This window comes from Calypte anna, chromosome 8 (assembly GCF_003957555.1).
Source record: "Calypte anna isolate BGI_N300 chromosome 8, bCalAnn1_v1.p, whole genome shotgun sequence".
Lineage (NCBI taxonomy): Eukaryota > Metazoa > Chordata > Aves > Apodiformes > Trochilidae > Calypte > Calypte anna.
In genome coordinates this window covers 3,618,775-3,646,581 of record NC_044254.1, presented here as the reverse complement: position 1 = coordinate 3,646,581, position 27,807 = coordinate 3,618,775, and the positions used below count along the sequence as shown (strand labels likewise).

The following is a 27,807-nucleotide window of genomic DNA, read 5'->3' as shown; positions in this document are numbered from 1 at the left end:
ATTTTCCCCTCTATTTTCCCCTCTATTTTCCCCTCTATTTTCCCCTCTATTTTCCCCTCTATTTTCCCCTCTATTTTTCATCTTTTTTTTCCTCTTTTTTTTCCCTTCTCCATTTGGCTTTCATAATTTCCTTAAAAGGGTTTCTGATGTCTTGGTAACTTCCCTACAGGAAAGCCTGATGCTGTTTGCAGAGAGGGCCCTGGACCTGAACCATTTCCATGAACATTCCCTGCAATGGATTAGCTTGCAGTGAGGAGGGAAAACCAAGGGCAGTCACTTTTCACCAGAGGTTAGAAATAGGGTTTCTCAAGAGGCTGTCTTGGCATCTGTGTTTTTTAATCTCTAAAAAGTGGAGCTGTAATATTTGCATATGACCCAGCTACTGAAGTTAACACTGGTGAAGTTTATTGGGGTTTTTCAGAAAGAGTTTCTAAAGGCTGCAGCAAAATCAATTCATTTAATAGCACTGAAGCAGGCAAAATCCTCCATGGATGTGTTTAGTATTGCACTCTGAAAGGGAGATGATTGAGTTGTTAATTTATATTGATGAAATCTGAATTAACTGGGAAAAACACTTAAACATGTGTTACTGGGTGTGTCTGTACTGCCAGGTGGGATTAATCACGTTTTGGCTCCTAAATTGTTGCTGCTGTGACTGCTCCACAGACCTCGTGTGAACTCAGTGAACTCAGCTCTGGTTGGAACTGATGGTTGATTTTAAGTTACTGGAGGAATGGGGGAGCTGACAGCATGAGTTAAATTTCAGGAAGCTGGGGAAGGGGAGGAAAAATGTTAAGAAATGAGAAGACACTGAGATTACTGGGCTCTTAGCACCTGGTGCAGAATAATTCCATTCAGCATAAATCACTGCTGTAGATCATTTAGGCTGCTGTCTTTATGCTGAATAATAGCTGAGGTTATTTGGATTGATTTTTGAGAGAGTGTCTATCTATAGAGTCTCAAACCCCTTCCCTACCCTTTCCTGAAATTGGGATGGAGTGATTGGTAATTTCTAATTACTAAAAGGAACAAAATATTTTAAACCACTCAAGAATTCTAACTGTTAGCAACACAATCCTTTAATTTAATGTTAGATAGCACCCCAATAAATTTTAAATATTGCATGCACAACTGAATAAAAAAAAAATAAAATCTTCCATGGATGGGATTGTTTTAGGAGGGTGGGTGAAGGTTACCCAGTACAAGCCCTCATCCATCCATCCATCCATCCAGTTGGTTCAAGGGAAAGGACAGAAATGTCTCTCTGCTGTCCTACTCAGCAATGTGCCTATCTGGAGCACACTTTGCCTACTATAGTGGCAATTTTCTCTCCCTTTTAGCTCCCTACATGTTTGGTGAGGACCTGCAAGCAAGAAGAGGGAAGCAGGAGGTGCCTCTTGTGGGCAGCAGAGGGATGGGGCACGTCCTTTGAGCTCACAGGTGTTTTAATGAATCCCCAAACAGGCTCTTTTGAAGCACAGGCTGTTTATTAAAGTTCTCTGTTGGTCCAGGATGGGTCCTGGACCTTTGCATTGAAAGCTTTGGATCTCGAAGCTTCCTGGGCTGGATCAGCTGTTGGTGTGGAGCTCTTCCACATGGGTGTCTGACGTGTGGATGGAGGAGTTGGACTTGTTCTTTGTACAGTTCTGCAACTATTGGTCCTGTGGGGTTTCTGCAGTGAGGGGGAGAGGCTTCCCACTGCAGCTGCATGTTTTAAAGGGTAAACAGGAGGTAAAAGAAAAATATTAGTACAGTTTGTGCTCGACTGTGCAGACTGAGTGATTGAAAGGGAGCAGATGTGGTGTATCTGGTGTGTGTGGATCTGGCAGTCTTGGAGCACAGCCCTTCCCTGGGCTTGTGTGCTCAGCTGGATGCAGGACACAGTGTGCTTTTGCCTTTTAACCACACAGTAGACCTGAATTTTCTTCATTTCTTCTCCCTTAATGCTTTACCTTTGGGAGAGGGAGAATGGTGACTGTCTTGAGCAGTGGTGGTGATCTGTGTGAGCAGTGTTCATAAGATAAACACTCGTATGTAAGAACCCACACCCCCTGAGCCAGAATCTGCATTTGGTGGTGGGCAGAAGGATGACCATGAGCCAGGAATTTGCCCTTGTGTCCCAGAAGGAGTCATCCTGGTGACTCCATCCAAGAAGGTTGGTGGCATCCTGGAGTCTATTAGAAGGGGGGTGGTCGAGAGAGGTTCTGCTCCCCCTTTACTCTGCCCTGGTGAGGCCACATCTGGAATATTGTGTCCAGTTCTGGGCCCCTCAGTTCAAGAAGGAGAGGGAAATTCTTGGAAGAGTCTGGAGCAGAGTGACCAAGATGATGAGGGGAGTGGAAAATCTCCCTTGTGAGGAAAGGCTGAGGGAGCTGAGGGGCTCTGCAGCTTGGAGGAGACTTGAGAGGAAACCTCATTAATGCTGACAAATATCCAAAGGGTGAATGCCAGGAGGGCAGAGCCAGGCTCTTCTCAGTGATTTCCAGTGATAGGACAAGGGGCAGTGGGTACAAGCTTGAGCATAAGAGGTTCCAGGTAAATATGAGATAAAACATTTTCACTGTGAAGGTGACAGAGCACTGGCACAGGCTGCTCAGGGAGGTTGTGGAGTTTCCTTCTCTGTAGACATTCAGAACCCATCTGGACACCTTTCTGTGTGACATGGTGTATGTGACTGCTCTTTGATCTTGGACTTGATCTTTAGAGGTCCCTTCCAACCCCTGACTTTCTGGGATTCTGTGATCTCTGAAGCTATGCAGGTCCTGGGGTGAGATGATGACCTTTAGGCTATGATGATGCCAGTACACTTCAGATGTAGTATAAATGATGAAAGGTTACTCTAGTATTAATACTTTTCTTTCCTTTTTGAGTGTTTGGACAGTTTTGGGGAATAATGCTGACAGATGGTTATAGTTGTGCAGCTTGGAAGAGGAAAGAAGCCTTAAAACCATGTTGGAAAGGGTGTTGGGAAAACAAACTTGAAGTTTAATTTAGAGTTGGAACTGAAGCATGAAATAGTATCTGTGCTGTTGAAGATGACTTGCATAAACAATCTCTCAAGAAAGAGGGATTCCTTGAAAAATCTTTTAATACATTGACTTTAGCTGGGAAATACTTGATTTCCCCATCTGCCCCTCTCTCCCCTGTTTAGACAAAGAAATTAGAATAAGGTTTCAACCAAGTCTTTGCTACAAGTTTGTTACCAAGCTTTCTGTATTTTACCCTATTCATTTACAGAGGCTTGAAGGTTCTTTTTTTCCTGAATGATGTTTTGTTTGAGTATGCTTTTAAGATTTGTGGTTAATGGTGGGTATTAGGATTGAGAGATTATCTGGAGAGCTGTTGTACCACTTCATTGTTAGGCTTGGAAACGGGAACTGAGTGAATTAATCACTTTTCAAGGGGTTTAAATGCTGTGTGGGAAAAGGGAGAACTGTACATTTCCTGTGCTGAGTGTCCACCTAGGCTTGGAGTCTAAGATCAAAGATTTCATATCTAGGATTTACTGCTATTTTTTTTTTTTCTTTTACTGCTATTTATATTTTTTACATAGTGTTCACTGCTCATGTAAACACTCTGTGGAGACCATCCTATGCTAACAGGCTTGGCACAGCTTCAGGCTTATTTGCTATAGAGACACAAATATTTAGAGAAACTTTGCTTACTTGAGTAAAACCACCTTTTCCAGCTGTAAGAATGTTTGTGTCAGAGGGACCTTGAAATGTTTGAGAGCTCTGAATTTAGAGGAAACCTCGAGAAGAGTCGATTAGAAAAAAAGGATATTTGTCTGAATTTCAATGCAGAAAGACAGCACAATGATTTTCTTCTCTGCATCTTCTTGCTTGCACTGAAGTTCATCTGATTTCCAAAGCTTGTTGGTATGTCCATGAAAAGGCTGGGAACAGCCTGGCTTTGTTTTCTCATGGGCTGTGGGAGAATGAGCTGGAGGAAAAGAGGTTACTCTTCAACCAGTGAGTCTGGGGGAGGATATGCTCATGTTAAGGCAATGTGGTTTAAATTTGAAGGTCATTACTATCTGGCCACTTGGTTAGTGAAGCAGTGAATAATTTCATTCTTAATGTTCCTGGGTGATTAAAATGCCCTTAAAAAGCCAATCTGTCCAACTTCCCTGTCTCTCTACAACATAAATTAAAATAAAGGAACCAGAGCTGTTTGGGTGATAACTCAGTAATACTTGAGCAAATGAAGCAGCAATCCAGTCTGCTTCTTTCACAGTGATATTTTTGTAAGTAAAAAATGTATGAATTTTTAGCTGTACTCTTTCCAACTTTGGTGGTTTGTGTTTGTTTTACTTTTATTTTCTCCTTCCTTAGGTTTACTTTCAGTACTTTAGCGATCTAGATAAAAGCAGACTGGGAGAAACACAGCACTTGCACTCCTGCAGCTGCAGTGGGAGATGGGAGGCTAAGCCTGAATGCATCCTAAAATTCCCTGAAGGTCTTTTCCCAGGTCTTACTCAAAGTAAGCTCTGCTTACTCTAGTAGTATTTTATCAGAGTACTTTGAATTCTAGGGAAAGCTGCTCCCTTATCCTCAGCAAAATCAGGTGTTCCAGGAAAATCCTCCCCGTTCAGTTGTCAGCCCTGTCAGCTTCTTGTTCAGGCTTGTACCTCTTCCCCATCATCATAAATGTATCAGAAATCAGCAACACAGATCTGGATTTCTTTATACACTTGTTAAGAAATGCATGTTGCTGGTTTTTAATCAACTGATAATTAAGATTTTTACTGCTATCTTTAGCTTCACAAGAAGTATTAGAGATAAAAAGTTTAAATACCGTCTTGCAGAAGTATCCCAGCTTGATCTGGAAGTGATTATGCTATTGTTTGTATTGATTTAAGGTTCTTTCCTTGTCATTTGTGTGAAATCTGGTGTATCTAGTTAGGGGTTGATTAGCTATCCTTTATAGCAGTGCATTGGCTTATCTAAGGAGCCCTGAAGTTAAACTCCACTTTGTGTACTTCAGCATTTTCTCTTAAGAAAATTCAGCAAGTATCTCAGTTATCATGCTGGAAGTGGAAATGTTTTATGAGCTTAAAAGATGACTTTTTTTTTTTCTTCTTTTCTAAAAGACATGGAATATGTATTTCATGAAAGGGCCTTTTCAGATAAAGTAAGTTTCACATAGTGATGTAAATAATCTAAAGCAAAATATCCGGCCATTGAAAGGAAACCTGAGTGTGTGTACAACTTGTCCATGCCTTTGAAGTACTTCAAGTGGTTTGGTTTTTTTGGTTTTTTTGTGAGTAGGAACTGGTAGTGAAACCATTTACTGAAACTACTCTCCAGGCCTTTGGAGGAGGGAGGCACCCAAGGAGTTTGTCACTGTCAATACTGTCACTGTTTGCTCACCCAGGGGGAGTCTGTTATATCTGAGATTGCTCCATTCATTTTGGATGTTAAAGCTTTTTTTCTGACAGTGTCATGAGAGGCTCATGGAGTTTTTTGCAAGGACTGAAAGGCATGGCTGTTAAATTCCTCTTTGCAAACAAGAGGCACTCAAGTTTCTCTTGCTGGAATGCATGGTCCCATGGAAGCAAACATCACCTTAGAATTTAGTCTGCTATGTCAGGTTCCACATCATTTTTGAATCCTCTGCTCTTCTGCTTGGATGGGTGGAAGGAAGAATCTCTCCACAATATTAACAGTTCTTGTTAGTGCCATGGAAAAGGTTGACTGAAGAGGGAACCAGGATTCAAACATCCATCTTTATGGAATCACAGACTGGTTTGGGTTGGAAGAGACCTCTAAAGATCGCGGAGTTCCAACACCTCTGCCAAGACTTCCCTTCTAAAACTCTATGAAGAGGCTTGAATATATAGGAAGTTGTATGTTACTAATTCCTCTGCTCACAGGCTTTCTTTAAGTACTATTAAGAATTCTGTGTCATTTTTGGTGAAGTGGCATTAAATTCCTTCTTTTGCTTAAGCAAATCACAGACATTGTCCTTTCTCCCTGTCTTGTGTTCATCTGCTGCTCTGTGGCAACAAAACATCTCGTGTTTAAGACTGACATGGAAGCCCTTGGTAAGCTTTTTATTCCTTAGCAATTCTTATCTTCAAACTAACTATAAGTTAGTTAACTATAACTATATCAAAACCACTATAGGGCAAGGAAGGTCAATTGGGTTTGAAGGTAGAAAGCAGTGTTTGTGTCTTTCTGATGAGTGAAGATCCTTCCCTCACTACTCCAGTGCATTTGCAGCATTTCATTGATATGGACAGATCTTGGATTTAACTGTCTCCTTTCAGAGGTTTATGGAATTGCTAAACCTCTTTTTGGTAACATGTTTGGCCTCTAAATTTCATGTCTTTGAAGTAAAGACCCAGCATGATGTGCATTGTGCTAGAAGAAGGTAGCTGCTATCTCCATGCCTGGCTGCCATTGAGAGTTGAAAATTTGAGGGGTTTTTCCTATGACTGGGCCTATTTATTGCTTTAAGGATAAGGACTAATTTTTGTTCTATGTAAGAAGTTTGCTGGGAGGTGGTAGACTTCTAAAAGGTTTATCTGACCAGGCCATCAAGGAAGCAAGCCCCTAGGATTTGCACCTAGGGTCACCTTTTGAGGTTTTCTCCATTTTCTGTTGCACTGAGTTATAAAGATCTTTCTTGAAGTGATAAAAGTGTTTGATTGCTTTAGCTGGATCCTTGTTTAGGAAGCAGTGATGACAGTTTTTAACAGGACAGAAGTGCTCCAACTCTTGGGGTGTCTGTACATAGAAGGTAGAACCTGGGTTGATTTGGGTTTGACTTGCCACTAAATGTAAGGGTTTGGTGAAAAAAGTTTGAGGCTGCTGTATTGTTGTAGACTACACAAATGCAGGGGCTTTACAGATGAGTTTAAGTAGCTGTTTCTTCTCTGCTCCCCCCCAAAAAATACTGTCCAAAAAGTCAGTGTACATACAAAGACCAGGAAAGCAGGGGGAGGAAGAAATAACTTGACCCTTACTTCATGGTCAACAAATCACTTTAAGGAGTGATAGTTTGCATTACCAGGTATTTAATGTTTTTAAAGAATTATCACTGCCTTAGAAGGACTAATCAGAAAATGCATTTTTAGTAGTTTCTCTCCTTAGGAAAAAAAGATCTCCTGGCAGAGTTCATCCAGACCTCACAGCAGTGTAGCACGAACAAAGAAAATCTTGTTGCTTGGCATTTGATGCAAGTGATTAACCCAATCTTCTGTGCAGTCCCCTTCTTTTAGGCTGCTGGTGCCTTAAGGAAATCTTGAGTTACTGAAAAAATCTCTGTGCAGCTGGGAAAGATGTGGTGTGACCTAACAAGCTGCAGCATCTCTCAACATGGAGCTTGGGGAAGGGAGGTTTGGCTTCTCATGTGCAAGATGTTTCTTAGATGCTTGCAGGGGTCCTCTTCCTTGGTGACCTCACTGAGTTGTCTTCTGCAAGAATCCAGGGGCTGATGAACCTACTTTTTTGTGAAGTGAGTGCTTTTTCTGTTGTTGTCTGGACTTTGCTCTCTAAGTGTTTCTGCAGCTGTTCCTAAGCCACACATTTTGTACATAAATGCAAGTCTGAGTTCTTGAGCATCTTGACCCCTGACCAGCTGGGAATAAAATGTATTTCTTTGTGTATTTTTTTTTTTCTTTTCCACCAGACTATTCACAGCACAGCTGCCTCACTGCTCTGCTGCTAACAAGGCAAATTAACCCTAGTAATAATTCTGGGTGTGCAATTCAAGTTGCATTCCTGCCACTTAAAGTGTGGCTTTTGTTTCATGACCAGTAGATAAGCTCAACAAATTAGAAGACCCTGTGGAAGGTTTTAAAACATGTAGACATTTAATTTTTCTTTCCATTGTGGCTGTTGTAGAAAAACATGCTTTGCAGGAAAATCATTTGTGTTGATCTGTGGTGTCCCAGGTGGTGCTTGGTCTCACTTCAGTGACTATGCCCATAGTTTCTTTTAAATCCTTTACTTTGAGACAGCAAATGTTGTCTCAATCTGAAAATCTCCCTCTTACTGGAAGTTGTAAGGAAAGACTTGAACATATTTCCCTCTCCTTCTTTTCTCTATCCCAGGGTGGGGAAGCCTTGAGCTTGGCTGGAAGTAGTTTTGATCTACAGATGACTTTCCAGCTCCAGTTTTGGTGTGGATCCAGTGAGGTGTTGTAGAGCCTGATGTAAAGCAGATTTGGCCCCATTCTGGTCTGTCTGTGGATTAAACTGGAGGGCTTTGGATTTTGCAGCTGGAAGTACTGAGAAGCCTGGAATTTGCTTTTCTCTGTGATGTTCCAAAATAATCTTAAAGAGTTGCTTCAGTAGGAAAGGGGTCATGCTAAGTTATGCCACCTTCTCAAGTATGTGTGGCTTTCTGCTGAGCTCTTTTTCCTGCAAAAGTGACAGCATTTAGTAATTCCATGTTATTTATCTGTCTCCAGACAGAACATGTGGCTCATCTTGTGCTTTCATGGTTTGATTTCCTACACCTTTGCAGCTCCCTCCAGCATTTGCAGCTCATTCTCCGGAGGCAGAGTCGAAGGCACTTGCAGGCTCTTACTTGCAAGTGGAGAACTGGAGTTGCAGTTCCCTCTCTGCTTCAAGGAAAAAAAAATTGGAAGAGCCTTGTTTATGACTTTCCAAAACATATTTGAAACATAACTCAGTTGCAAGCTTTGTTTTGGAAATGGCCTTGCTCCAGCAATGGGTTTTGTTGAGTCTGTTTATCCCAATTCTTTCCCTGGCTTAATAGACTGAGAAAATCAAACTCTGTGTGGGTGGGTGGTTGAAAATGGCCTGTATGAATATTGCTGGGATTTGTGCTTCATTAATAGTGGTAACTTGTGCATAAGCCTGTAATTGACTGAAAAGGCATTAAAAGATAGCATGTAAACTACTGCTTAAAAGCCATAGCTGGAGCCTGTAAGGAGGAAGGAGAGGTTTCTCAGTGGGGAATAGGGAGGCAGGAGACATGCAAACTGTGCAGTGTTACCCATTGCAGTTCAGGTGTACTAAATGTTCATTTTCTTACATGTTTATTGAAGAATGTACAACTCCTTAAACACTTGAGGGATGAGAGCTGTCTTGTCTGCATCCGGGCCAGGTGATGGATGCTAATAGCAGCAGAGCAATGTTCTTCCCAAATACCTGTGGTGTTAATTGTGGCCTGTGCCTGGAAAAAAAATAAATCTGTGGTGGTGAGTGGGAGGTGGAAGGACAGGGGTTGGAGGGAGATTAAACCATCAAAATTCCAGAGGATTCCATGTTTTATATGTGGAACAGTTCTGGTCTCCCTGGGACTGTATAGCCAGGGATGTGGGAGCTGATCAAGGTCATCTTGCTCCCAGAGCTGCTGAAATTGCTGCTGCTTAGAGGACTCGTATATCACTTAATTTCTTCTTAATTAATGACCACTGATCTCTGGATCAAGCTGTGTTGCTTTGATATCTAATTCAGGTGGGAGCCAAGCCATCCATTAGAGCTGGTGTGGCCCAGGAGCATGTGTGGAAGTGGAGGTGGGGTGATGGGGAAGGCATTGCCTGTCAGCAGGCTTCAAAATATTATTTAATATAAACTAGAGGCTTAATAACTTTTATTAAAAGTGATGGAGCAGTTGAACTGGGAATGTGAGATGCCTCTCCAGGAGTGTTGGGGCTGGAGCAAGAGGCATCTGGCATCTCTCCCATCCAAAATAAATTCCATGCTGCATTTGACCTGGGCTGTTCTCAGCTCTGGTGATTTGGATTTGCTGAATTTCTTAAACTGAAGCATTGCTTTGACTTTAGGTGTGCTGGTTGGAAGGGTGCAAGGGAAGGGCAGGGAGGTGCTGGAGAGCAAGGTTCCTGAGAGGACATTCAGAGGGCAAATAGCCCTCTGGAAAGCCTGTTAACATTCCTGTGTTAACATTCCTAACTCTCCCATTTGTAAAATGCTTTTTATTTAATTTCTCTTCTTCTTTCCTTCTTTTTTCTTTTTTCTTTTTTACTTTTTCCTTTTTATCTTTCTTTCCTTTTTTTTCTTTTTTCTTTCCTTTTTTTCTTTCCTTTTTTTTCTTTCCTTTTTTTTCTTTCCTTTTTTCTTTCCTTTTTTCTTTCCTTTTTCTTTCCTTTTCTTTCCTTTTTTCTTTCCTTTTTTCTTTCCTTTTTCTTTCCTTTTTCTTCCTTTTTTCTTTCCTTTTTTCTTTCCTTTTTTCTTTCCTTTTCTTCTTTCCTTTTCTCTTTCCTTTTCTCTTTCCTTTTCTCTTTCCTTTTCTCTTTCCTTTTCTCTTTCCTTTCTCTTTCCTTTTCTCTTTCCTTTTCTCTTTCCTTTTCTCTTTCCTTTTCTCTTTCCTTTTCTCTTTCCTTTCTCTTTCCTTTTCTCTTTCCTTTTCTCTTTCCTTTTCTCTTTCCTTTTCTCTTTCCTTTTCTCTTTCCTTTTCTCTTTCCTTTTCTTTTCTTTCCTCTTTTTTCTTTCCTCTTTTCTTTCCTCTTTTTCTTTCCTCTTTTTCTTTCCTCTTTTTCTCTTTCCTTCCTCTTTTTCCTTCCTCTTTTTCCTTCCTCTTTTTCCTTCCTCTTTTTCCTTCCTCTTTTTCCTTCCTCTTTTTCCTTCCTCTTTTTCCTTCCTCTTTTTCCTTCCTCTTTTTCCTTCCTCTTTTTCCTTCCTCTTTTTCCTTCCTCTTTTTCCTTCCTCTTTTTCCTTCCTCTTTTTCCTTCCTCTTTTTCCTTCCTCTTTTTCCTTCCTCTTTTTCCTTCCTCTTTTTCCTTCCTCTTTTTCCTTCTCTTTTCCTTCCTCTTTTTCCTTCCTCTTTTTCCTTCCTCTTTTTCCTTCCTCTTTTCTTTCCTCTTTTTTCCTTCCTCTTTTCTTCCTTTTTTTTCCTCTCCTTTTTTTCCTCTCCTTTTTTTCCTCTCCTTTTTTTTCCTCTCCTTTTTTTTCCTCTCCTTTTTTTTCCTCTCCTTTTTTTCCTCTCCTTTTTTTTCCTCTCCTTTTTTTTCCTCTCCTTTTTTTCCTTTTTTTTTTTTCACAAGTGACCAAAAAATCTAGTTGTCCTTTAAATAATATAGTTCTTTTAAAAATTTTTTTATAATTCTTAAGGTTTTTTTGCACTACAATCCAACAAACTTACTTCAATACAAAAAGCCACGTTTGCCATTTGTTACCATATCCAAGGATGCTGCAACTCCATTTCTATTTAACTATTTAAACTTTTGCTTTGGAGCTTGAGCATAATTTTTAATCTTTTTTTGGTTTTTCCCCAGTCATTCTTCCACCCCCTTATCTTCACATCAGAAAAGATGAAGTTGGGACTGATAATCAGGAATATTCACCTCTGACTGTCACAATATTTGAGGGGAAATTAAAATGTAATATGTTGTGTCCAATTCCATGCTAAGCTTTTTAGGTGACTTTCCTTCTGCCACCAGCTCTGCTCTTCTGGGGGCTGTGGTGGTAGTGGTTGCTGCTTTGGTTTTTAGTGGATGAGAGTGCTACTTCTACCTGTGACAATGAGAAAAATCCTTGGGAAAACTGGACCTGGCTGGGGCACCAGGGTCCCACAGTCACTTGGAATGGTTTGAAGCTGCCCCATTTCCAGGGCAGTTACTGCTGAAATCAATGTTAGTGGTGTTACAGATTATTGGTGATGAAACGATGGTTTCTTGTTAATTCCTGTGTATTCTGCTGGGAATAAAAAGCAAAAGACAACTTTTTTTTTTTCTGGATAAGTAAATATTTTTTTCATTTGAGTAAGCCCCTATTTTTGTGAGGAAGAAGGGGAAGAGGAAGACCCTATGAGGAGAGGCTGAGGGAGCTGGGGGTGTTGAGGCTGGAGAAGAGGAGGCTCAGGGGAGACCTCATCACTCTCTCCAACTCCCTGAAAGGAGGTTGGAGCCAGGGGGGGGTTGGGCTCTTTTCCCAGGCAACTCTCAGCAAGACAAGAGGGCAGGGTCTCAAGTTGTGCCAGGGGAGGTTTAGGTTGGAGATGAGAAAGAATTTCTTTCTGGAGAGGGTGATCAGGCATTGGAATGGGCTGCCCAGGGAAGTAGTGGATTCTCCGTGTCTGGAGATATTTCCAAAGAGCCTGGATGTGGCACTCAGTGCCATGGTCTAGCAACCGCAATGGTGGTTCAAGGGTTGGACTCGATGATCTCTGAGGTCCCTTCCAACCCAGCCAATTCTATGATTCTATGAATAATCCCCCCCTTTTTCTGTGCTCCTTCCACTGGGGGATTGACTTGGTTTCACCTGTTATGTACAGGTCATGGAGCAGTTTCTGGATGTTCAATCCAAGCAGATGAAATTCCCAAGGATCTCAACCCCCCAGATCCCTCTCAGTGCTGACACTGGTGGCAGGGAGGTCACTTTGGGATCGGGATGAATGAAACGGAGCCCTCTCCAAAATGACCCTTTGTGTCCTTGATCATCTGTGATCCAGCTGAGCTTGCCAAGTGTTAAAGTGCCTTTTTAAAACGAGCTTTTATCGTTTGTGCTGAAAAAGGACTTTGAGGCTTCCTGTGCAGATCGGAATTTTGTGTTGTCCATGGGATCTTTCCAGCCATTAGTGAATAAACACAGCTGGCTGTTTTGGGAAACGGAATTAACATCTTTGCATCAAAGCTGTACAAATAAGGCAGCAAGCTGCCCTGGATGATTAGACAACATTTTCTGACTTCTACACTGACTTAGGAGTGATTAAATATATATTTAAAAAAAAAAGTGCTTGCTTTTTTTTTTTCCTTTTTTTTTTTTTTTTTTTTTTTTTTTGAGGCTGCCTGCAGCCTGTGAAAGGGAAAATAAAGTTTCCTCTCTTCCCTCCTTTGGAAATGTCTCTAGAACAAGCAGTCTCCATGACTTACTATTGTTGGATTATCATGCAATAATTTACTGGGCAGCCTTTGCTGTCCAGAGCCGCCCACGTGCAGAAGTCAATGGTGCCTTTGTTCCAAGAGCACAAGAAGAATGCATGATCTAATGGGGTGGTGGGAGTTTGCCTTCCTTCCAGCACGCTCAAGGCTGCATTCATTCCCCCTGTGTCCCAAACCTGTTTTCTTTCTCCATTTCATGGAATGGGATAACTCAGGCTCCTTAAATATTTCCCTCTTGTCTGCAGCGCCTCTGCTCTGAGCAGGGAATCTCGGGGAGGATTCCCATTGTGGAAGGTGAATAAAATCCTGCAGTAGCTGAGAACTTGGAATGGTTGGTTGACTTGGAGAGATCATAGAATCATAGAATTGGCTGGGTTGAAAGGGACCTCAGAGATCATCAAGTCCAACCCTTGATCCACTCCCGCTGCAGTTCCCAGCCCATGGCACTCAGTGCCACATCCAGGCTCTTTTGAAATATCTCCAGGGATGGAGAATTCTGCCCCTATACTCAGCCCTGGTGAGGCCACACCTCGAGTCCTGTGTCCAGTTCTGGGCCTCCCAGTTCAGGAAGGATATCGAGGTCCTGGAGCAGGTCCAAAGGAGGGCAGCCAGGCTGGTGAAGGGACTCGAGCACAGGCCCTATGAGGAGAGGCTGAGAGAGCTGGGGGTGTTCAGCCTGGAGAAGAGGAGGCTCAGGGGAGACCTCATCGCTCTCTACAACTCCCTGAAAGGAGGCTGTAGCCAGGGGGGGGTTGGGCTCTTTTGCCAGACGACTTTCAACAAGATGAGGGCAGGGTCTTAAGTTGTGCCAGGGGAAATTTAGGTTAGATATTAGAAAGAATTTCTTTCTGGAGAGGGTGATCAGGCATTGGAATGGGCTGCCCAGGGAAGTAGTGGATTCTCCGTGTCTGGAGATATTTCAAAAGAGACTGGATGTAGCACTCAGTGCCATGGTCTAGCAACCGCAACGGTGGCTCAAGGGTTGGACTTGATGATCTCTGAGGTCCCTTCCAACCCAGCCAATTCTATGATTCTATGATTCCACACATCCCACTTCTACGCTGCACCACATAAAGACCTCTGTGAAAGAACCCCCTGCAAACACATTTCCTTAAGGAAGGTGAATAAAATCCTGCAGTAGCTGACAAGTTGGGATGGTTGGTTGACTCAGGAAGATGAGTCTTGAATAAGGTCTTGCAAATTCATTGCCCTTTGCCCACTGACATCAAAGTTTTTGTCCCTGACCATTCTCTGCTCATGTGAGATTCCAGTATCTGTGCTGTCCTTGGCACATTGTGGTTGTTTAAGAATGGAAGATGCTTCCTCCTGCTATGGTTGGGACCTCTTTAGTTGTCAAAGTGGAGCAGGTGAACATTTATAGCTTGGAGCAGCATCACGGGTCCAGTGCTGCACTCCCTGGTGGGGAGAGTTGGAGGTGCAAGAAGGGCAGAGTTGAGGTGGGAGTAAGGACAGGATGGGTAAGGATAAGGGCCTGGGGCATTTTCCAGTTTAATAAACTGGAAAATCTGGTTTTTCTTCTGTGAGTGATGGAGAAGCAGGTCAGACAGAGCAAAATGAAATGGCAGTGGCAGTTGCATGCTCTCTGTCTTGCCCACTGCAAAATGGAAGTGAAATCCAGTTGAAAATTAAACTGCACTGTTGGTTTTTACTAATATGTTTTAAATTCTTTTGACCTTTAGTTAGGTACAGGTTGTGTAGAGGCACCTGTGAAATAAAAAATAAAAAAAGCAAAACCAAACCCAAGCAATGCCTTGAAACAGGAGCCAACTTCAAGAAAAACAGAGCAAAGTTTTAACAGTTTCATTACTGCTTGGTGAATTTGTCTGAAAATAAATCTGCACAGGCTTGGTTCTTTGCACCTCTTGGGTGTATTTTGGTTTTTTTTTTCCTCTGAGCAGCCAAACTCAGTGGCTGCATTTTAAAGCTGGCTGCTGGGAGGATGCACCATAGGGTTGCAGGAGAGGTGGAATGGTTTCTTCCTAGAAGCAGGAGGTGTGGGTGGACAAATAATGCAGAGAGAGTGTTCTCTGGTCATACCTCACCCAGGCATCTGCTCACAATTCAGTGCTTTAGTTGCTGTGCCAGCTGACAGGATGTTTTCTTGGAAAGCTCTGAATATAAGGAGGACTTTTGTGTGTAGGGATGAATTCCTAACTCGAGGGCAAAGGGAGGAATTTGTGAAGGTCTGAGTAACGTTGGCTCACATTTTTTCAATCTATGGTTTTCAGATTGTGCAGTTCCTGGTGGTACTTGGGATACAGAAATGTTCAGCGCTGGTGAGGCCACAGCTTGAGTCCTGTGTCCAGTTCTGGGCCCCTCAGTTTAGGAAGGATATCGAGGTCCTGGAGCAGGTCCAAAGGAGGCAACTGGGCTGGTGAAGGGACTCGAGCACAGATCCTATGAGGAGAGGCTGAGAGAGCTGGGGGTGTTCAGCCTGGAGGAGGCTCAGGGGAGACCTCATTGCTGTCTACAACTCCCTGAAAGGAGGTTGGAGCCGGGGGGGGTTGGGCTCTTTTCCCAGATGACTTTCAACAAGACAAGAGGGCAGGGTCTCAAGTTGTGCCAGGGGAGGTTTATGTTAGATATTAGAAAGAATTTCTTCAGGGAGAGGGTGCTCAGGCATTGGAATGGGCTGCCCAGGGAAGTAGTGGATTCTCCGTGTCTGGAGATATTTCCAAAGAGCCTGGATGTGGCACTGAGTGCCATGGTCTGGGAACTGCAGCGGGAGTGGATCAAGGGTTGGACTTGATGATCTCTGAGGTCCCTTCCAACCCAGCCAATTCTATGATTCTATGATTAACCCTGGTGAGGAAGGGCTTTAGTTGCTGGTAATATCTAGGAGCTGTGGTCAGCCCAACACTATGAGCAGGTTGTTGGGGGAAGCATTAAAACATGGATGAATATTTCCAGTGCCTCTACAGGCACCCAGGTTTGAATCTGTAATTGCAAAACTGTCTTGGGAGGCTTATACTTTCTTTAGGGGGTGATAGTAAATAGTTTTCTACATCACCTTGAGTTGTCAAAACGGGCTGCTTGTTTTGTCACCTTGTCACTTGCTGAAGAACAGCTTCATGCTTCAGAAAACAGGCAGTTTTCAAGTGTGGGGCTGCCTGTTTTGAGCTCTTGATGCTTTAAAGGCTTGTCAGGTCTCACTAATCATCTTTCTCCTCGAGAATTTTTCTAACAAACATCTGGTGTTCTTCCTGCAAAACAGATCTGCTGAACACTTCAGAGGGAACTTGACAGTATCAGCCACTTCTAAGCCAAACTGAGATCAAAATAATTGCCAGTTTCTAAGAACAGGAGAACAACTACTTTTTGTCTTCCAACTGAAATGTTTAAACCTGCCATGGCTGTTGACATCGCTCAGTGTAATACCTATATATATTTATTTAGCCCTGCAAGACTTGAAGGCAACCTAGGCACCTTATTTCTGCTAGAAAGAAAGGCTCTGCAACCTTGAAGAGCCTTGCTAGCTGCTAGGCTGCTAAATACAGCTTCTAGGTTCAGTATGGACATGGGACTAACACATTTCAACTCTGTCAGCCTGCTTGGGTAACTGGATTTTTCCAGCAGTATTTACCCCCAGCAAGCTGACATGGCTCTCAGTGTGCATTAACCACATTCCTCTTTAATGCTGTTTGCAGAATTTCCCAAGTAGTTACTGCCAGATGAATTAATTTAATTTTTTCTTAACCTGAGTTGCTCAGTCAGGAGGGTTTTGAATGAATTTTCTTTGGCCTACTGTGTAAAGCTGAAGATGGAAAAGGGAGAGTCCTTCCCATGTAGCACAAGGAATTTCTATAGAAAAAGGGTTTTCCCACAGTGTAGTTTGCACATGTTGATCCTAGAGCTGAGCTGGAATTTTTTCAAGAAGCTGTAAGAGAACACATCAGGGAGCTGGGACCATAATCCAGCTATAGTTGAGAGGGGAAAAAAAAAAAAAAAAAAAAAAAAAATTGATGTTTTTTGGACGTGCAGGCTGTGATCTGGCCTTGCTAGCAGAGCAGAAAGCTCTGTGTGTTTGGAGTGAGAGTACACACCCAGCCCCCTCTTCATTCCCAGGATTCTTTCAAAGCATTTCCTCCCCAAAATCATCTTGATGCAGCCTGAATGCAGGGGTTTTTGCTCATGCCAGAAGTTTTTTCTTCAGTACTACTGGAAAACTAATACAAGTCAAAGTAGCAGAGTAGTCTTGACAACACAGTGCAAAATTCAATTGAATGATCATGATGTTGTTGACTGTGATTTTTTGAGCTTGGCTCATGGAATGGCTGTTCTTGCCTGCTGTCTTCACTGATGAAAATTACCCAAAGAAATCTCATATTTAGTTTCATTTCAATATCTGAGTTGAAAACATTCTCCTGAAGCAATGACAGTTTTATTGGTAATAAAACCATGACAGGTCTGGTTTTAATTTCTGCCTATCCAGGGTGTTGATGAAGTTCCCAGACGGGTGAGTTGCAGCTCAGCTCATATACTGGAGGCTTCCTGCAGCAGATTGAGGATTCTGGAAAAGATGGGAAGTGTATCCTGGGTATCCTGAGCCTGGAAAAGATCCTTGCTCATGTCTGGCCTCTTGTGTATTTGGCCTTCATTGAGGAGCTGTTTTCTGGGGAAGAGACCATGTAGCAGGAGAAATGGGAAACCAGTGGATGGGTTTTGTATGCCTGATGTCAGCTTCATGCCTTTTGTTAAGATTCATGTGAAAAATACTTCCAAATAAAGGGAAACTGGATTAATTGGGGCTTGAATTGGGCAGCAAGGGGAGGATAAGCTTGAGCTGTGTTATGATGGGAAGTGTTGATCCTTTGGAGCTTCAACCTCTTGTGGAGGCAATTTGGCATTAATAGTGTATTTTCTTCTCACTTCTCTGCTCTCTGTAAGAAGATAATAAATAATTTGACCCAAACCAACAGGGAGCTGGTATTAAGAAAGACCCACAGATTGAACTCTGTGGCTACCAGTCTTATGCTTAAGGTCATCCCAAACCATTTAATGATATAACAGTAAAGGCTGTTTTGTAGGAGGTGTTGGGGGAGTGGGGGGGTGTTTGTATCTGTACAAACACCCCAGCTCCCTTGTATGTTGCACACAGATGGTACTTTTGGATAGGCAGATTTCTTTGGCTTTAAACACATGATTGGGTTGATCTTTTCTGTCTTAATTTGTGTGGGGTTCTGGGGGTTTTTTTTTTGTTTTTTTCAGTCCTGGACCAGGACTGAGAGCCATGGTTTGTGACTCAAACTTGATTCATTGCAATCTGGTTTTGCATGTGTGCTTTGAAAGGCACACTGTGCTTGGTGCCTGGTGCCCTCTGGTCTTCTTTAACTTACTAAGCAGGTGTAGAGCCCTCTGTTAAAATTTAACACTATGGAATTAATTCATTTATAAATTAAGGTTAAATCTGGGTGACTTCTAGAGGTGGAGGAAACCTGTTTCTCAGTCAATTTAAACTCTTCCAGTGTTTTGTTTTGTGGTTTTTTATTTTTTTGGTCAAGGATGGGACCAGGGACATCTGCCACCTCTGCTTAAAGCAGTGTTTTTCTTGGAGGTGGTGGTAATGTAAAAGAGAGTGGCAGGGACTAAATTCTCAAGGTTTTGTTCCAGGCAAGCCTCACATTTTTTTAGCAGGTTCCCTGTGTATTGCCAGGGTGTCCTGATCATGTACAGTCTGCTTGCCAAGATGAAGCAGAAACAGCCAGCATGCAGCTGGATGCTTCCTCCTGGGAATGTCAGGATGGTGGAGGAAGGTGTCTGTGGTCCTTCTTCCCCAGTTATTTTTCTCAGGGATATGAATATGCAGTTGGATTTTGTGCACAAGGGTGGATAATCTGGAGAAGAATCCATGAGGGAGGAGGATATACTGATTGTCATAAACCTGTTTGGAGATAAGCAAAGAGCAGGGAGGAGGTGGTTTTTTCTTTAGAGAAGGGAGAATATGGCTTGTTTGTAAATCCTTGCCCTTTGTTCTGAAATGTGTCTTGGGGATTTATAATGATGGGAAACTTGAACTTCCCTTGGTTTTTCCAAGAGAGTGAGTAGAGGAGGGTGTACTCAATAGCTCACTGCTAGAGGAAAGGCTTCATGAGTAGTAGGAGTTTTTCATCATGTCTCTTTGGGAAGGAAGCAGAAAACAGGCTCTGCAGAGTGAGTCTCACTTCTCTGAGTAATATTTCTCCTATAGATGTATTTTGGGGAAATACCATAAACAAGCTTTGTTAACTTGGACATGTTGTGGTGTGGACACTGCAGGTCTGCAGAAGAGAATTGGAGCTTGTGATTGTGTGTTTGGTTGCTCAGATGTCTGTAGGTCTGTGTAAATAACTACTCAGCCTGCCCTGACTTCTGCCTTCAGTTCCTTCACCTCGTCTTTGCCAGGAGATGCAGTACATAGGGCTGGAGAAGATATTTCTGGTGCTGCTGTGTCAGGGTTTAACACTGGCCCAGGAATTAAACCAAATAACAGATACTCTCTGTTAATCCCCATCTCCTCCCCAATAAAGAAAGGAGAGAGAATAAGGGAGAGAGACTTATGGGTTGGAAACTAAACTACACAGCTTTAATGAAACAGTAATGATAAATAGGAAAAATTACTAAATATATACAAATATACAGGAAAATTTATACCATGTTCTTCCCCCCTTTCCCCCAATAACTCTCACGTCACCACTGAGGCTCCAGGGCAGGCCTGGGAAAGTCCAGGCTGGAATCCTGGAGTCAGCAGCAGTCAGGAGCTGGAGGCAGGAACACACAGATTCAGGCTGGCATGGATCAGGAGCACAGGAAGAGGAAGGGATAGAATCCTCCCAGGATGCCAAAGCAAAACAGGGACAGGTGCAGAAGAGTAAGCAGGAGAGGGTTTGACCCTTGTGATCCTTCAAATTTATACTGACTATGAGGTATATGGGATGGAATCCTCTGTTTGGTCAATTTTGGCATCTGTCTTGTCTGTTCCTCCCCAGAGGAGGGTTGCAGGGTTACACTTGTTATTCCTTTTCTCTTTCAGAGCATAAGATGTTCCTCAGAACCGAGCAGTGTCCTTGGTTCTAAATTATAGCAGTTATAGGAGTAACTAAACATTGAGCATTATCAGTCCCAGAAGTAGACACTGATGGAGAAACTTGCTGTTAAAGAGACTTAGCTGAAAGCAAAAGGCAGAAAATCCCCTTTATCCTATCCCAAACCAGGACATACTGGATACTGCTTATCCCCCTGGATGGTACCAGGAGGAGGAGGTGTTTCTTCCAAAGGGGAACTACAGTCCATCCCTTCTGGTTGGAGCCTCTCTCATGTCTTTTTTTCCTCTCCTCTGCAGGAAAAGCCTTTGACATCACCTACGTGCGTCTCAAGTTCCACACCAGTCGGCCGGAGAGCTTTGCCATCTACAAACGCACGAGGGAAGATGGCCCTTGGGTGCCCTACCAGTACTACAGTGGCTCCTGTGAGAGCACCTACCACAAAGTCAACCGTGGCTTTATTCGGACTGGGGAGGATGAGCAGCAGGCACTCTGCACAGATGAGTTCAGTGACATCTCCCCCCTCACTGGGGGCAACGTGGCCTTCTCCACGCTGGAGGGAAGACCCAGTGCCTACAACTTTGACAACAGCCCTGTGTTACAGGTACGTGGTTGGGAATAAGTTGGGTGGGTGGGCTGAGCTTGAGGGTGGCTTTGGAGGAGGTGGTGGCTTTGTGCTGCTCTGCAGCCCCTGTTGGTGCTCAAAGGCACTTGGACAGGTAGGTTGGGATGGACAAACTAGAGAGACACTTTTGGAGGAAATGCTGAGCTCTTGACTAGCATTAGGTGATGGCACAAAAAGCAGAATCAGTGGCATTAGGATGGTTTGTCACTAGGCATTGTTAGAAGTCTTAAGAGGATGGATGCTTCAAAAGCAGGTGGGGGCATTTTGCTGCTGTTTGAGATACAAGGACAGAAGAAGGTAAAGCCCAAGTCAAAAAAATATTGGAGGCATCTGCATATATAGTCTGAGCTCAAAAAAATAAGAAAAATGTGATTCTTCTGAAGAAATAAAGGGTTATTGCAGACTCTAACCTGTTCTCTGACATGTGTAGGAGCAAGGGAGCTTGCTCTATCCACAGCATGGTTGGTTTCTCTTCTCTGAGGAGTGGGTTCTTTGTGTTGTGGGGTTTTTTTTCTGATATTGTTACCATTCATAATGCAGGTTGGGCAGTGGTCAGGAGCATACTGGGAGCACTGGTTTATCCAGTTTACTCACCACTTTTTCTATGTTTCTTGATGACTCCTCCAGCTTATATTGCAACAAGGAGCTAAAGCTGGGGGTTTTGTCCTATTTGGGCTCATCTTTTGGAGCTGTGAGTCCCTTTCCTCTTAGAGGAGCAGGAGCAGACTGAGACATGATCCTCAGCCAGCAAGCTGGAAAGCAGAATCTGGTGGGGCTCTCATCTGAAAATGAAAATAAAGATTAATGGGAAAAGGAGAACTCCTCCTGAAATGGAAAAGAACCAGTTTGGCCACCTAGTTGGTATAGCTAGCCCTTGCAGAGAACAGGGTCTAATGGTTCAGGTGAACAGAGAGATTTCAAGTTAATAATGTGGCATATAGTTTTCTGATAAACTTCTCTATAAGGAGTAGAGACCTGTCTGCTAGTTTCCTAAAATACATACAAACTTCTGGAGTAGCTTTTGGAACTGAATTAAAATGTGTATTTTGTGCTCAGCTTTTCCATGTGTTTATGCCAGTGTTTGTAACTCAGCAAATCTTATTGTCCTGGCTAAGCAGCAGTGTGGCTGCTGTGTGGCTGTACAAACATCCAGGAATGTTTTTCCTGTTTTTATGGTGTTGGAATGAAAAGAGCATTGCAAAATCTTTAATAAGATAATGTGAAATCTGGGGACAGGCTACATTTGCTGGCTATTGCTGGAGGAGAGCAGGTTAGTGTGTTGAAGATGCTGTGTCAATATTATGAGAAACACTTGTGTTGTAAGTTAGATCTCTGTCTTCCTCAGTCCCCCCCCGCCTCATTCATACTTGTCTATGTCTTTTCATCTGCTGGGATATGCTGCCAAGTGTTCCCTAAAGCTTTTCCCACTGGTTCTGTATGGCTTTGCAGGAAAACTGCAGAGGGATGTGTACAGTTAGCAAGCTCACATTAGTGCCTACACCACGCTTTTTGCTGGAGAGGTTACCTCCTGCATCCCAGCTGAGGGAAGTCAAGATGTGGAGAGGCATTGGGAAGGGAAATCAAACAGGAGTGAGGTCTGGAAAACACATCTGAACCAAGAGGAGGGGGCAAGACCTTTCAGACAGTGCCATAGCTTCTGAGGTGCAGGGAGGGAAATGGTGACTTAGTGACAATAACTGCTAATGACACAGCACTGGTGTGCTCTAGAGGGGGGTGTTTGATGCTTTATCTGATGGGATTTCTGTCTGCTCTAGGAGTGGGTGACAGCTACAGATATCAGAGTGACTCTCAATCGTCTGAACACATTTGGAGACGAAGTTTTCAACGACCCAAAAGTTCTCAAGTCTTATTACTATGCAATTTCTGATTTTGCTGTGGGTGGTAGGTGAGTAGACAAGAAACCTCTGTACTTACCCTCTACCTCTGTACCCACCCTCTTTCAGTCTAAAACTCTTGCCCCTTGTTCTGTCGCTACAGGCCCTGGTAAAAAGTCCATCTCCATCTTTCTTCTTAACCCCTTTTAACTACTGAAAGCCTTCAAGAAGAAGCTCCTTGGAGCCTCTTCTTCTCCAGGCTGAACAACAGAGTTGTGTTCTTATTTCTATTGTGACCATCTACCTTCAAATCTGTCTCATTTCTCTCTGGGCTTTGTTTTTTGGATTGCTTGGGGTGACCCGAATCCCTGGAGTTTTAAGTCCCTGTTCCTTGTCTTCTGTTCACCAGATGCAAATGTAATGGGCACGCCAGTGAGTGTGTGAAGAATGAGGTTGGGAAGCTGGTCTGCAACTGCAAACACAACACCTTTGGGGTTGACTGTGAAAAGTGTCTTCCTTTCTTCAATGACCGTCCGTGGAGGAGAGCGACAGCAGAGAGTGCCAACGAGTGCTTGGGTACATGGACTCACACTTCAGGGCAAAGTCTCTCAGGGTTTGGGGTCCCCTGCCCCTCTTGGCATCCAGAAACTGGCCCTGCCTGGTTTTAAGTTGTCTTGGTAGCAATTAGCCAGTGTTAAGCACAGTTATGGTGTTTTTCAGCAGAGATTTTGGGGGACTGCTGCTTCTTCCAGTGCTATCCTGTAGGAGCTTCCTGGCAGATCCCTAGAAAGGGACATCTTCTTTCTGCAGCAGGGTGGGAGCAACCTTTAGGAAAAAAAGTGGGCCATAAAAATGTGCAGGGTTGTCCTGTATGGGACCCATGGAAAAAAAAAAAAAAAAAAGTATTGAGTATGTTGGAATACAATTGTATTTTAAAAAGCTCCTCATTTAGCATCCACTGACTTTCTCTTGTATTTGGGTTATTGGTTTTTACAGCTACTTACTGACTGTTTCATCCAGTTTTGAGGCTGTTGCAGCAGTTCTGGACTCCAAATGCTGACGGGCAATTTATTTTGCTTGATTTTGTGTTGCAGGCCACAGCTCCTGGTAGTTTACTTTATGGGGAAGCTTTTTCAGACAGAAAAGTTTTCTTCCTGTCTGTGTGTGCACTGATGGGCTCCAGCTGTCTGATGAAGGCCTGTTGCTTCCCTTGCCAGGCCAGTGGACATCTGTCTACATCCAGGGGAGAAATTCTCCTGACAGCAGGGAGCCAGCCCTTACCATTACCTTCTCATGCTTGTTTGCATGGTCAGGGTTGGCTTTGCTGTGCGGGAGGGAATTTTGGCTAAAAATGGCAGCCCAGTGTGGAAGAAAGGGGGTTAGAAAATCCTGGTTTTCTTCTGGATGTGGATGAGAATGGTCTTCAGGAGCCTGTTTCATCACTACAGCTTTCCCCTTTTTCTTTTCATTGGTGCCCAAATGTCTTGGGAGCTCTTGGGATGGTTAAAGCTCACGCTCTTCCTTCCCTACAACTTCAGCTTTGTGCGTAGTGGGTTTTGCAGCTTTTGGGGTCTGGTGTCTGTAGGTGCCCTTCACTGATGGTGGCTTTGTCTTTGCAGCTTGTAACTGCAATGGGAGATCTCAGGAGTGCTACTTTGACCCCGAGCTGTTCCGTTCAACTGGCCACGGTGGCCACTGCACAGGCTGCTCAGACAACACTGATGGTGCCCACTGTGAGAGGTGCCGGGACAGCTTCTATCGCCTGGGGAGCGAGGAGGGCTGCCTGCCCTGCAGCTGCAACCCCATTGGTGAGTAGTGGCAGCAAACACTTCTGCTTCCAAGCTTCTCTCTGCAAGCTCTTCTCTCAGTTATGCAGCTAACTGACCTGGAGAGTTGGGCTGATTCCAGCAGGATGAGGTTCAACAAGGCCAAGTGCCTGGTCCTGCACTTCGGCCACAACCCCATGGGGAGCTCCAGGCTGGGCACAGAGTGGCAGAAAGGGACCTGGGAGTCTGGATTGCCAGGAAGCTGAACGTGAGCCAGCAGTGTGTCCAGGTGGCCAAGAAGGCCAATGGCACCCTGAGCTGGTGGCCAAGAGGTCCGGGGAAGGGATTCTGCCCCTGTACTCAGCTCTGGTGAGGCCACAGCTTGAGTCCTGTGTCCAGTTCTGGGCCCCTCAGCTCAGGAAGGAGATTGAGGTGCTGGAGCAGGTCCAGAGAAGAGCAAGGAGGCTGTGAAGGGATCCAGCAGAATTCCTGTGAGGAAGGGCTGAGGGAGCTGAGGGTGTTGAGGCTGGAGAAGAGGAGGCTCAGGGGAGACCTCATCACTCTCTCCAGCTCCCTGAAAGGAGGTTGGAGCCAGGGGGGGGGTTGGGCTCTTTTCCCAGGCGGATACCAGTCAGACAAGAGGCCATGGGCTTAAGCTCTGCCAGGGGAGGGTTAGGTTGGATATTAGGAAGAAATTCTTTCCAGAGAGGGTGCTCAGGCATTGGGATGGGCTGCCCAGGGAGGGGGTGGATTCTCCATCCCTGGAGGTTTTTAAGAAGAGCCTGGATGTGGCACTGAGTGCCATGGGCTGGGAACCACGGGGGGAGTGGATCAGGGGTTGGAGTGGATGCTCTCAGAGCTCCTTTCCAACCCAGATGATTCTGTGATTGACAAACTACGGGGGAAAAGGGAGTGTGTATATGGTTGATTTTTGTTTCATTTTGGTTTGGAAAGCCTCTTTCCTCTTCTTCCACACACCCCCTACCCTGCTCTGCCCCTCAAATCTTTATTTTATTGTATTATGGTTTAAATTATCCCTGGATCTAATTGGGGTTGGGGTGGCAGGGGCAGGTGTTTCACCTCTCCAGCATTTACTCCTTCAAACAGATCTTCTCCTTTAAATGTTCTGAAACAGATTTTATTTCGTGTGTGGCTCTCCCCCCGCTGCTTGTGTTACCATGGACACTCCCAACACCAAAGAGCTCATTTAAATTCTTAATAAACATGATGATGTGAGGGGATATTCCTGGAAGTTGTTCATACTGAAGAATTATGGTGAACTTTTAGCAGCATCAGTTTCTCCTACTGAGTGTCCAAGTGCTATAAATACAAACCAGTGAAACCTTAAACACAAAAGGGGTTGGGTTTTTTGATTGGTTTGGTTTGATTTTTTGTTTTCTTTTAAAAAGGAAAAAAAATCTGCAGGAAAAAATAGATCTTTTGTTGTCAAGGGAGCCACTTTACCTGTGTGGAGTGATCCCCACCAGCCCACAGCAAAGAAGGAGGAAGGAGACAAAAGGGTAACAGTCAGATATGATGTGAGGTTCCAAAATAGAGTATCTGGAATAAGTAATTGCTTGCAGCATGCCCTAAAAGCAGACAGCGAGAGGTCTGCCAGGGTATGTCTCCTGTCTAATTTGGTCTGAGAATTGTAGAGTTGTGAGATTTTTGTCCAAGAAAGGCCTCTTTCTTCCTCTGTCAGCTCTCCCATGTCCCCGTGTTGGCCTTTATTTTATGAGAGGTGAAGGTTGATGTCAGCTGAGAAGGTCTAGAAAAGGAAGGATGGTGATTTTTCAAGTCTTTTAAGCACAGATATCAAAGGGCTTTTTCACATTGCCATCAGCTTGCATCCCAGGGCTCCACTGACACCCAGGGCAGGTTTAAACCAAGCTGGATTTCTTTGTAAGTTGCTACTTTTTTATCCCAAGTAGTGATTTTTCCTAAATAACCATAAGTGGGGATTTTAACTTTGGTAAAGGTTTTGTGAGTTCTTCTGTCCTGTCCAGCCTAATCATCTTATAACTTTTCACTTTGTTACAATCATCTGGTGTGGATTGAAGTGGAAAGAAGCAACTATTTCTGTTTAATAAAGTACTTCTCTCTTGGTGGTTAACTCTTACAGTGCTGACAACTTCTAAGCTGCTGGCTGTTTCAGTGCTTGGGACAGAAAATGTTTTTTCTGCTGCAGGTGAAATAAACCTGCTGCAGTTTTTTGTGCCAGCCTGCTTGAACAGAGCAGTGCTGAGGAAGGCATCCTTCCAAAAATGAGGGGTTTGCTGAGTTTGAGGTTAACAGTGGTATATACAACCTCACTCTAAGGAAGTTTTAGGCTTTAAATCCAGCTTGGGAACCAAGGGAGGAAATCAGGGTGTGAAAGGGAGAGGTCAGGATATCCCTTGGCAAAGGGGAGATGGTGACTAAGAGAACACAGGGAATTCACAGATTAAAATCTTCAGAAGTGGTGCATTGCAGGGTAAAACAGGCATGGAATTATAAGAGTCATCCAAAGGCAACATTGAGGATGAAGCAGGAATATGGATGAGAATGTAATTTGAAGTTTAAATTATATACAAAATGGTTGGTTGGTAGGAATACTTAACAGCTGAACATGGTTTGGAAGACTAGAGAACCATTCAGCTCCAGAGCTGCCAGTGGGGAAAAAAAAATCCTGTGAACTAGAGGCACTCATTAGGTAAACTGTGATTTGTCAACTTGAAGCTGTGCTTCCTTTTCCATCATTTTGTGCCTGTTTTGTATGTTCCCTGCTCTCCCTGCAGGCTCTCTCAGCACCCAATGTGACAGCTATGGCCAGTGCAGCTGCAAGCCTGGTGTCATGGGTGAGAAGTGTGACCGGTGCCAGCCAGGCTTCCACTCCCTCTCAGAAGCTGGGTGCAGGTAAGGCTGAGTGCTACTCTCTGAAAATAAAACCAGGTGCCTTCTTAAAGCTTGCTCTTTGTGGCTCTTCATGAGTTACCCTCTCTTCCAGGCCCTGTTCCTGCAATCCAGCTGGCAGCACAGGGGAATGCAATGTTGAGACAGGAAGGTGTACGTGCAAGGGCAATGTTGAAGGCTTCCACTGTGAGAGGTTAGTTTTCTCTTTGTGTGTGGCATTGTTTCAAGAATGAGAAGCATTCGAGCCATGGCCTGAGGTAAACATCAAGGAAATTAATTCCCTTGCCTTCATCTTCAGATGCAAACCTGGATTTTTCCATCTGGATTCCTCCAATCCAAGAGGCTGTACCCCCTGCTTCTGTTTTGGACACTCTTCCGTCTGCACCAGTGCCACTGGCTACAGTGTCTACAGCATCACCTCCAGCTTCCAGTTTGGTAAAATTGAGCCTTCCTTTGTGTCTTGGGTTGGGCTGCACACTCAGGGCAGAAGCAATTAAAAACACCCTGCTCCCTCTTCCCTGTGCAAGACTGCAAGTTCTGGGCAGGCAGGTCCAGGATCCCTCTTCTGGAAGTGCTGAGTTACTGCTGAAGTATCTGGGATTAAGTAATAGGGAGCTTCCCAATCAGCAGCTCAGTTGGTCAGCTAGGGAGAAAAGAATTCACAGCTTTGACCTCGGGCACCCAACTTGAACCACATCATGCAAGCAGGAATTGTAAATGTAACCCTTTTATAGCTTGGGAGAGGTGCTGGCAAAGGAGTATTTTCTTAATTTTAGAACCAAATTGGGAGTTTCTGATTGAGAGGATTATAATCACTTTAGATTCAGGGTTTA

General features: G+C 43.8%; 1 protein-coding gene across 1 annotated transcript in view; it reads left to right on the top strand.

The window, feature by feature from the left end:
* Positions 1–27,807, top strand: part of LAMC1 (laminin subunit gamma 1) — a 62,854-nt gene that overhangs the window by 19,745 nt on the left and 15,302 nt on the right. Inside the window, exons 2-8 of the mRNA XM_030455730.1 lie at positions 20,156–20,460; positions 22,257–22,387; positions 22,726–22,892; positions 23,936–24,124; positions 26,860–26,977; positions 27,069–27,167; positions 27,273–27,409. Of these exons, the coding sequence (XP_030311590.1) occupies positions 20,156–20,460; positions 22,257–22,387; positions 22,726–22,892; positions 23,936–24,124; positions 26,860–26,977; positions 27,069–27,167; positions 27,273–27,409 (1,146 nt within the window). The remainder of the gene's footprint in view (positions 1–20,155; positions 20,461–22,256; positions 22,388–22,725; positions 22,893–23,935; positions 24,125–26,859; positions 26,978–27,068; positions 27,168–27,272; positions 27,410–27,807) is intronic.